We start from the raw sequence: 11,153 nt of genomic DNA, 5'->3' as shown, positions 1-11,153 counted from the left end.
AAAGGGATAATTTGAGCTCTTCTTTTCCAATTATTACTCCTTTAATTTCCTTCTCTTGTCTTATTGCTCTTGCAAGAGTTTCAAGTACTATGTTAAAGAGAAGTGGGGATAGCGGGCAGCCTTGTCTGGTTCCTGATTTTTTGAAGCATGCCACAGGAAATCTGTAGTTGGCCTATTTCTGTAATGGCTATCATATGGACTAAAAAGATAGTCTTTCTTAGATACTTAGAGAAAAATCTTAATATGCTGAATGAAGCCATGTAATTTCAAACACAGCTCATGTTGGAAGGTTTAAGTTAAACTTAATGAGATGAAAGTTAAATAATCTCCTAAACATATTTAAAAACAGTAATAAGGGAGTGATGACTCAGAGGTTAAGAGCACTTGCTGTTTTTATAGGGGACTAGAGTTCAGTTCCCAGTACCTTCCAGGGGAGCCACTGCCCTCTTCTGGACCCTGAGGGAACCTGCACACAATGTGTTATACACATATACATACATAAATAAAAATACATCTTTAAAACCAGTAATCAAAATTATGTTGAGCTATAGCTCCACAGTTCTTAATATGAAAAGTTTCCTGAATTGTGGTAGGTAATCAGTATTCACCAACAGCATAATGTGATAGCCAAGAAAAAAAACAAAAAATTCGCAACCCCAATAAATTATAATTGTCCTAATAAGAAAATTAAGAGACCAATTTTACTGTAGATTTCGCTGCCCTTTTTAGGAAGAACAGGAAAAGGATTTACTGACAGTATTTTCAAATGAGGATAAGCATAACTAACTGATTGAAAAATAACTGAAATCGTTGATTATATTTAGCTGAGAAAAATAAGCCTTATGGTATATTTGGTACATAATAAAAAATAAATTTAAATATTTGAAAAGCCACGGTAGAAAAGGGATTATGTGGCTCTGTTCAGTTTTAAAAGTTAAATATTATGTCAGCGTGTAGGAGAGCTTAAGGACAAATTTGAGTTTGACTATAAACTACTCAGAAAAAAATATCTAGCTTGTTTAAAGTGAAGACAAGCTCTTCGAAATGGTGGTAAGCTCCCTGCCCTGACCCTGGTCAAATAAAGTTTAAATTCCAGGTATTAAAAGTATTTTCACAAAAGAGTCCTCCCTAGCGTTGGAGTAAGGTCTAAATAACCTAAGTAAAGCCCATCTCTTTCTTCCTAATCTAGGTCTATAAATGAGAGGAGTTTGGTGAGCACTGTACACTGGTGTTCAAGTATACTGCCTAGAACGCTCTCTGTGTTTATGACCTTGGGCAAGTTACTCAGCTTTGGGACCTTGTAAAGTGAAGACAGCAGCAGCATGTGTTCTGAGGCTTTTATGAAAATGAGATGGGTTGGTGTATGTTAAGCTGTTAATGTGGCACTTAAAAAAGCATCCAACATCTCCTTGTTTCCCTGCCTTAGGAAACTTCCCTGGATCTTACCTGTGTCCTATGGTGTTTTTATTTTCCTAGGGTTCCCTGCCTCTCTGTCCTTTCAAAGTGGGAGGTAGTGGTAAAGGTCGTAGTCTGGCTAACACAACCTGAGTACATTGCCTTCTTGAAATTATCTTTATTTAAAAACAACAACAACAACAACAACAAAAACTTTTTTTCGGTGGCTAGGAAGTAGGAATTTATTAAATACAATAACAAGATTCAAGATCCCAGAAATCAAACAGTGTGATAGAGTGGGGTCCTCTGGCTCCCTGCACATTTACAGCAGTGGCATTTTGGCTTTATTTAGTTTTGTTCTGCCTGACCAGCAGTTGGAGATCCTTGAACAAAACACATTAAAAGTATTTCACCTTGAGACTGCCAAAGGACTCTGTCAGCTTTACAGTCTGGGTGTGTTTTGTGAGATAGACAAATGGGAAACAGGCAGTTCACATGACACACTCAGTGTCGTCTGCTGTACACTTCCGTTTCCTTAAGACGAATCCTCCTGAGACTTTGCTCCAGCTTGTCTGAAAGCTGGGTTGTGGTGACGGCGCTATCATTCTCATAGAGGTATTTGCGAGGAACAGAGAGCTGCTATAAAAATTAAGTAGAAACAAGAAATGTCTTTGTATGAGTATAAATTACTGCCAGACTAATTTTTGTTTTTCACTAGATTAAGTAAGAGGACCAGGAAGCAAAGAGCAAAGAAAGATGAGGCCTAGGAGACTGCGGATTATAGACCCTGTCATGAATGACTCCTGAAAGTTGTATGGCTTTTGGGGCTGTAGAGAGGGCACCGTGGTTAAGGGCACTGAGTGCTCCCGCAGAGGACCCAAGTGGTGGCTAACGTGGCTCACAATCTTCTGTAACTCCAGTTCCAGGGGATCCAGTGCTCTTCTGACTTCTGCAGGCATTGCGTGGGTGCACTTACATACGTGCAGGCAAAATACTCATACACGTAAAATAAAAATAAATTTAAAAATTTGTTTTAAAAGTTGTATGGCTTATGGGTTTGGAGAGCTGGTTCAGCAGTTGAGAACACTGGCTGTTCTTGCAGAAGACTGGGGATTGGAATCCCAGCACCCACATGGCAGCTAACAACTGTCCATAACTACAGTTCCTGGGGATCCGACAGCCTCCTGTGTCCTCCACGGGCATGGCACGACATGGGTGCACTTACCTACATGCAGACAATACATGCATACACATAAAGTACAAATAATAAATAAAATATATTTTTAAAAGTTGTATGGCTTTAATGTCTCTCAATTGGTACCATATTGTGACCTCACTAATCTGAACTACCAATGAGTGGGTGAGTCCTTTCATAATTGACGGAAGTGTTTTTTAAAAACATGTTTACACCATTTTTTTTATTGCTTAACTAAATTCATCTGGGAAAAAGGAAATTCAATTCAGGAAGTAAGCTTTGTTTTCTCAAATAAGATACTGCTAAATTCATACTTCACTGAATTGAAGGTGGACAGTTGCTGAGTGGAAAAGCTCAATGTCGGCTTCTGTTTATATAAACCAAAAGCAGATAGAAACTTGCAAAGCAATCTAGGTGAATATTTACATGAAATTTTCATGTTTAATCATTATAGTTTTAGTTTAAATTCAGAGTGCTAAGCAAAAATATTCCAGTCTAAGAATTATTACAGAATCGAAGTAGTGGTTTACTGCTGTTCTGAGAGTTTGCATTAAATACTTTGGAAGTCTCTACACTTGGTTTATGTATGACTTCTCCAAAGGCTTTACTTTGTCTGCTTTGTCCTTTGTTAGCTCCAATACCTTTGTTTATAAAAGATATTCAATCTCCATCTGTGTGCATTTCTTCAAACAAAATGTAACAGAAATTCACTGTATGGAAAGATGCCACCAAGGCAGCACTGCACTGTACATGAGGTGACCCCTGTGGTCTTTGACGTTAAGGACACCAGGATTTTCAAGATCCTCACTTGAAAGCTGGCTGTCCATTTCATGGTCTCACTTCCCTTGTATACTGATTTCACCCAAATCTAGGTTGCTAATCTAACCCTCTTGTTGACATTCCCATTTTATTGCTTAACTGCATATTGAAACTTTTTCCTGAACATCAGGTCAGCACTGACTTTTGAAAGCACCAATCAGACCATGACCTTGTTTTGTGCACCTAAGTCCTTCTGTTAACTTTAGCAAGCACAATAAAGTCTAAATTCCTCATCTTGGCAATCAAGGGCACACAGAGTCTGGCCAAACTTCATCCAGACTGATCTCTAGTCATCTCCCCTACCTGTTTTGCTTTAGGTGTGACTACCACTTTCACAGTCTACCTCTCTACCCTCATACTCCACCTACAGCAGTGCCTCTCATCTGTTAAAATATGCTACTTTTTAAGGATACATTCAAGGGGCTGGAGAGACAGCTCAGCAGTTAAGAGCAATGCTGCTCGTACAGAGGACCTGGGTTCGATTCCCAGCACCCACATGGCCGCTAACAACTGTCCTTAACTCCAGTTCCAGGGGATCTGACACCCTCTTCTGATTTCTGCGAGTATTGCACAGCATGGGTGCATTTACATACATACAGGCAAAATAATCATACACATAAAATAATGATAATAAATAAAATATTTTTAAAAGAATGTATTCAAATGTCACTTTTTTGTGAAGCTCTGTTTCTCCTCTTCTGTCACCCAGCATTGTATTTATCTTTAAGTCATCTGGTGGTTTGCTTTTCCAGGAGGCAGGATGCTGCGGTTGATGCAAACCAAAATAGAAGATGCTGGCCAGTACACTTGTGTTGTAAGGAATGCAGCTGGTGAAGAAAGAAAAAATTTTGGTCTTTCAGTATTAGGTACTGTGTACTTTGCAATATCTAAGGGAAAAAATCCAATTGACTTAAATATATTCTGGACACAGAGTTAAAGCTTATTTACAGCTGGAACTCATACCTACATGTTCTTTTGCCTCTGTAGTATATATCTTGGAAAGATTTTAGCATTATACTTTTTTGGAAGCAATGAGTTTGATTATGACTAAACTACCAACTTTTGACAGTTCACAACTGCTCAGAAATAGTCTAAGATGCTGTGTTCCTTGCTTGCTTGGAGGGAGAGATTATTAGAGTTATAATGGGACAAATAAATGTCCATATTAATCAATCTTTGATACACTTTATCTTAGTTTTGTTTCTGTTGCTATGAAAAAAAATACCACAAAATAAAAGGGAAAAGGGGTTTACTTTAGCTCACAATTCCAGATTACAGCCCCACGTTGCTGGGAAGTCAAGCTGGCAGGAACTTAAAGCCACTAGTCACATCCACAGTCAAGAGCTGAAAGTAAAAGCAAGCTCACCTATGTGATACGGTCTGGTTAGTCCAGAGATGGCTATCTTACACTGGAGAGACTGACAACCTTGTAACTGCTCAGTCCATGAGTTTGAGTGCCTCAGCAGTACCAATCTGATGAAGGCCTGAAAGATTTCTGGAGAGCATCTGGTTTGCAATCCATGTTGGAAGCCCAAAGAGGCTGGATTCTGGTATCACTGAGGGAAAGCAGAAGCAACAGAGTAGATGAACTCACCAGCAAGAGTGAAGGCAGGAAGGGAAAAGCAAAGTTTGCTTCTTCCATTTCCTTTTACCTAGGAAGGTGTCCCCACATTTAGGATGAGGCTTCTTTGGTCAAGACAATCCGTCGCAGTATGCCCAGTGGCTTGCCTTTTCGTTGATTAGTTGAGTCCACATCCAGTCAAGTTGACAAACAAAATTAGCCTTCACAAGTCCAACCTTGCTTCTGTCCATTTCCTTCCCGATTGTTGTGATGAAATGCCCTGATAAAAACACCTTAAGGAAGAAAGGGCTTATTTGACTTCAATTCCAGGGTACAGACCATCAAAATGGGGAAGTCAAGGTGGCAGGAACTTGACCATGCTAGTCATATCCTGTCAGGAGCAGAGAGAGAATGAAGGCATGCAGGCTTAGGTTCTGCTGTCTTTCTCCACTGATGTGCCCACAGGCCAACCTAATCCACACAGTTCCTTGTTGTGATTCCCTTCCCTGGTCATTCCAAATTGTGTCACGTTAATTAACTATTACCATCACACATTTTTATTCATATTTTATGATTTATATTATAACTGGATTCATTATAATTAGGTTTATCACATAATTTTACAGTACATTTTAAAACTGGAATTGATGAAAACACTTTGACATTCTAACAACCAAATAATGAGATTTGTTCAAAAATTAGATGCTTATAAAATACTAACCTTGCTGTTAGAGTTGTGACTTACTTCTCCTGATTTCTTTGTGTGTTTGTTTTAGTGCCCCCTCATATTGTGGGTGAAAATACACTGGAAGATGTGAAGATTAAAGAAAAACAGAGTGTGACATTGACTTGTGAAGTGACAGGTAAGGGGTCAGCTCCTGGGGTTCTAGAACTTCACACACACACACACACACACACACACACACACACACTGATCACCACCGTCTCGGGGTGCTGTGTGTGTGTGTGTGTGTGTGTGTGCGTTGTTAATTAACTGAGGAAAAGTGTAGCTACCATAATAAGCATTTGAAATTGAAGCCTGGTTGAATGTAAATGGGAGCATAGGAACTATCTCAGATTCTGTGAAGATTTTAAAATTGTTTTTAAAGGAAGGAAGGAAAGTGGGAGTGGAAAATGAAGGAGGAGGGAAGCTGAACACATTTTTATTTTCTGCTCAACGCACTATTTTTCTTACCATGTTTGTGTTGCTGCTTACATACAGGTTTTCCTTGTTCCACCCCTTTCATTTTTTCTATCTTTCCTTAAGTTTCTGCCCTCCTTGCTTTCTTAAATTTCATTTCAAAGAAACAGACAGGAGTCTTATTTAATGGTGATGGAATACCCAAGAACAAAACTACAAGCTTTTGTTAACATGTTTGCATATTACAGAGAAAATTAAGAAAAATAGAAGGTTCAAAAGCCAACTTTACTATCTTTAACCATCTAAGTGACTCATTGCATGAAATCAAAATAAAGAAATAAATAACTAAAAGAACATTTTCAAGCCTGTCTTTTTATTGTCGATAAATGACCTTCCAGTTTTAAAGGAACAATGGGAGTACCCATAAAACTTTATAGAAAGCTAGAATTTTAAGGAATCTTTGACAGGGTTCTTATTTCACTGTTTCTATGTCTTTTGTAATTTAAATATGGAATACTTTAAGAAAAACAAATATGCCAGGTGTGGTGGCCCATGCCTTTAATCCCAGCACTCAGGAGACAGAAGCAGGCAGATGCCTGTGAGATTGAGCCCAGCCTGGTTGACATAGTGAGTTTCAGGCCAGCTATGGCTACAAGGAGACTTCAAAAAAAAAAAAAAAGAAAGAAAGAAAGAAAGAAAGAAAGAAAGAAAGAAAGAAAGAAAGAAAGAAAGAAAGAGAGGGAGGGAGGGAAAGAGAGAGAGAGAGAGAGAAAGAAAAGAAAGACAGAAAGGCAGCTACGAAAAATGCTGTATTCACTATTGCTTAACCTTTTTGTCCCCTAGAAGCAATGTGATAATTAACAAATGCCATGTAGAGAATAGCTTTATTGAAAGGATAGAAAAAAACTGCCTAATTCCTCTTCTCTCCCTCCCTGTCTCCTTCCCTCCCTGCCTCTTTCCTCACCTCCCTCCTTTCCTCCCTCCCTGCCTTTTCCTTTCCCTCCCTCTCTCCTCCTTCCTCCCCTCCCTTCCTCCCTTCCCTTCCTCCACTTTCCCTGCTGCCATCCTTCCCTCCCTACCTCCTTCCTGATTGTATAGCATTTGCTGTTCAAGCTCTCCAATTTTAATATTCCGTCCTGGCCTTCTTTGTTACTGAGGTGTTTTATGGTTTTATCATTTCTAAAAGTTATTTTAACTATTTAAAACAATATTTAACACAAGTTTTCATTTCAGACTTTCTAAAATTTTCACTATGAGCTATAAATATTAACTAAATACTAAATGAATAATTAATTTTGTTATATCTCTTCTGAGAATCCTAATATAACTCAGATTATGTGCTGAATTAAACACTTCTCTACATTTTCTCAAAAGTATAAAATTTTAAAGTTTTTCGTATGATAGAAAAGAATTTATAATATTTTCGTTAAAAAGTACTCTTTTTTTTTTTTTTTGGTCTTTTTGAGACAGGGTCTCCCTATAGCCCCATCTGTCCTAGAACTCTAAAAGTACTCCTTTTTAAAGCATGGTTTACTGTGAAAATAGTTAAATATAAGAGCTAAAATATCTCATGAGTTTAATCATGAAAGATCAATTTAGAATCATTTATAGATAAAAACTAACCTATATTTGAAAATGATTTCTAGTCTGTTTTTCATTATAGCATTATTGCCATTATATTAGAAAACGATTCATTTGTGACACTATTTCAGAATGAATAGCCACTGCATTGTTTTGGAAGGGGAACGAGTCAAAAAGTAAATATGCGGTATTGGGCCACCCTCAGAAATGCCTTTTTAAAACAGGGAATCCAGTGCCACAGATCACGTGGCACAAAGATGGACAGCTCTTCCAAGAAGATGAAGCCCACCACATGATGTCCGGAGGCCGATTTCTCCAGATCACCAGTGCTCAGGTGTCAGACACAGGAAGATACACATGTTTGGCCTCTAATACAGCTGGTGACAAGAGCAAAAGTTTCAGTCTCAATGTGTTTGGTAGGTGGAAGCTTCATTTCGCATCTTGAAGATTCAAATATGACCATAGGCTTCACTTCAAATCTTGATAAAATCTGTCCTTTCTTTGTTTACTTGCCGTTTCTTTCATAGAATTTCATTATGTGAGGAGCACGGGTGCCGGTATGTGTTGACTGTCCTTTATTCTTTGGTAAATTAATTCATTGCTGTAGAATAAACTGCTATTCTCCAGGCACAGTTTTATGCAAGGAATAATAATGAACAAGATAGACATTTGTACTTGCAATGGTAAAGTATAAAGTTATGCTGATCAAAGAGAAACAGGTAAACAGTGAGTGAGTCTTCACCTAAGATCATGTGTCCTTTCTTGTGAGACTTTGCCTTTACTGGAGATTGATCTTATTTCAGTCTCTATGACCTGGGAGTGGTTAAGCAATGGTGTGTATTGGTGCATCCTCATTGGTCCTATAGTCTCAATGTTCTGCTTATGTCTTGGGGATGTCATTGAAATAGATTCTAAATTTCTTCTCATTTTTTGAAGTTTTAAATGTACCATCTAAATGTATTATATTTTATTACTAATATTAAACTAAAATTGACTGACCTGTATGTGAGGATAAAAATATTTGAGTTTGTTAATTTGTTTTTGTAATTAGTAGCTATATAATTCATGGAGTACATAGATACTCATACATAGGAACCTCCATGTAGAATGTGAACTTAAAGATGTTACAATATTAATTGTTAAAAGAAATATATATACAAGAAAGCTCAACCAAAATACCAGATAATATGTAGGTTGTCAAAAGAATAGCATTAAGTAATAGTATGTATAAGACTACAGATCTCCATGGGCAGAATGAGACTTTGCATTGTTAACCCCAGCATCTGATATGGTATTACATAGTAGGGTACATGAATACATATGAATGAAAGCTCCTGAGTCAGGCCTGTGAGCTCTAGGTCCACTTAGGGTGTAAAAGGCAGGTGCCTGGCCCCAGACTCCCTCTACTCTCTTGTGGTCCACTGCTTCTTTCAGGACTGTTAAGTTCCACATGCCTTATTCCTCCCACTACTGATACCAGCCTGCCCTTGCCGAAAAACTTACTCAAAACTCTCAAACTCCTGTCTGTAATTGGAATTTGAGTCTTCAGCTCCCTCAAGACCATCTCCAGTTAAGGGCACTTACTGTAGGTGTCCTGAGTGTTGCCATCTCACTACCCCACCTTTTCTACCAGCTTAACGGAGCTTGGTTTATTCAGGTTTGTGGTAGCTTCCAAACTACCCAGTTATAAACTCAGTGCCTTTGCCCGTTCTGTTCCCAAGGATAGGTTATCCTTGTCCACAAGTACGGCTTGCACTTGTGCCCTTGACCCTGAATCCGACACCTTCCTAGGTGACTGCCCACCTGAACCTTCACCTTCTACTGTTCCCTGACTTTGCTTTGTAATGTTTCCTGTCTATACTTTTTGTCCCACTAAAGACAAGATTCTTTCTGCCTACACCAACTTTTGCTATTTCTCTGGCAGCTTTATAGTCTGGTGATTTTTAATACCCATACTTGTGAAACCAGTTCTTTTCACAAGGTTCAGATTCCTATAGAGAATTGTTAGGATTTCTACCAGTATGTGGATACTTAGAATTCAAGGAATTCAGAAGTGAAAAGAAATTGCACTATCTTAAGTCACAAATCTCTATATGATCTGTTTATGATGCTTGATACAGCTTAGCTAGGTACACAAGGAAGGAAAATGGAAGCTATCTTTGAGAGCCACTTCCCACCAGCTCTACCAAATCCATGGAGCCCTGCCAGTTAATGTTCTTTGGTTAGCACTTCCCCTGCATGCCTGCCTCTGATGCTGCAGCTCGGTCTTTCGTTGTTTCTTGTGAAGCAAGCATACTTGCTCTCGTGCTTGCTGATATAACCTGCTCTAGCTCATCCCCAGCATGCTTCACTTGCTCCTCACTCACTGTTTCCTGTTATTCTGCTCTCGATAGCTCCTTCTTTTTCATGGCATACCTTTTCTCGCTGGGTAGTGACCTCTAAACTTTTGCGTCACTTTGAAACCTCCTCTTCCAAGATACCGTCCCTAATGGAAACCTTCACACCCAGTTGCCCATACTGACTGATGCCATGTCCCCATTAGCCTTACCAGCATCCCTCCTCTCCTTCCCATGTAATGTCATTAGTGTCAGCTTCCTCCTTGACCCTGTGACATTTTCACTGATTTTCTGTAGAATAAGATCAATAATTACTCCGTAACTGTTGAGAAATGGGATTACACAAATAAGCACAATGGCAATTTAGAAACCTAGAGGAATTTCTAAACCATGTTTCTTTAATCAAACTTTAAATCTTCTTCAGTATCTCCTACAATTGCTGGGGTAGACAGTGACGGCAGCCCTGAGGATGTCATTGTCATCCTTAACAGCCCCACATCTTTGGTCTGTGAAGCTTACTCCTATCCCCCAGCTACCATCACCTGGTTTAAGGATGGAGCCCCTTTGGAATCCAACCGGAATATTCGTATTCTACCAGGTAATTAACTGACCTCAGATGGACAACATGTGTTTCTACTTTGTTGAAAAATAGAAACATCAATTACTTTCTATGAGAGTGCCTGTGTTTTTGGTTGTGTTATAGTCTATTGCTGTGTTACTCTCTATTCTTTGTATGTTCATCTTATAAAATACAATTACTTTTTGAAATATAAAAATCTTAAATAAAGAAATGCTATAATTCGTTGCTCAAATATATTATAATATGGAATACCTTAAAGGAAAGAAATTCATTTTTATTGAATTTAACCTTGAAGGAGAGTTAATATTTAGACCAAGTTTGCACCTTTTTAATACTTGGCAACATGTGTGAAAATTGAAAGAATTAAATACTATAATCATTGACTTTAAAGAAATTTAGTCTTATGTGGTGGAGAGATAAGGTGGGGAAAGCATATTAAGGACAGGAAGCCAAAAATCATCAGTTATGAATCTTGGGAGATTATGAAAATGCAATGGTGGCAAGTTTTGTAAAAATTCAAAAGAAGACACTAGGTGTCTGGTATT

General features: G+C 38.4%; 1 protein-coding gene across 1 annotated transcript in view; it reads left to right on the top strand.

The window, feature by feature from the left end:
* Positions 1-11,153, top strand: part of Hmcn1 (hemicentin 1) — a 492,592-nt gene that overhangs the window by 336,903 nt on the left and 144,536 nt on the right. The window contains exons 47-50 of the mRNA XM_029559235.1: positions 4,162-4,275; positions 5,747-5,833; positions 7,917-8,108; positions 10,453-10,626. Coding sequence (XP_029415095.1) covers positions 4,162-4,275; positions 5,747-5,833; positions 7,917-8,108; positions 10,453-10,626 — 567 coding nt within the window. The remainder of the gene's footprint in view (positions 1-4,161; positions 4,276-5,746; positions 5,834-7,916; positions 8,109-10,452; positions 10,627-11,153) is intronic.

Source organism: Nannospalax galili, unplaced genomic scaffold (genome assembly GCF_000622305.1).
Source record: "Nannospalax galili isolate Female #2095 unplaced genomic scaffold, S.galili_v1.0 scaffold227, whole genome shotgun sequence".
In the NCBI taxonomy this organism is placed as follows: domain Eukaryota; kingdom Metazoa; phylum Chordata; class Mammalia; order Rodentia; family Spalacidae; genus Nannospalax; species Nannospalax galili.
Note: the sequence above shows the minus strand (reverse complement) of the source record. Positions and strands in the feature narration are given on the sequence as shown.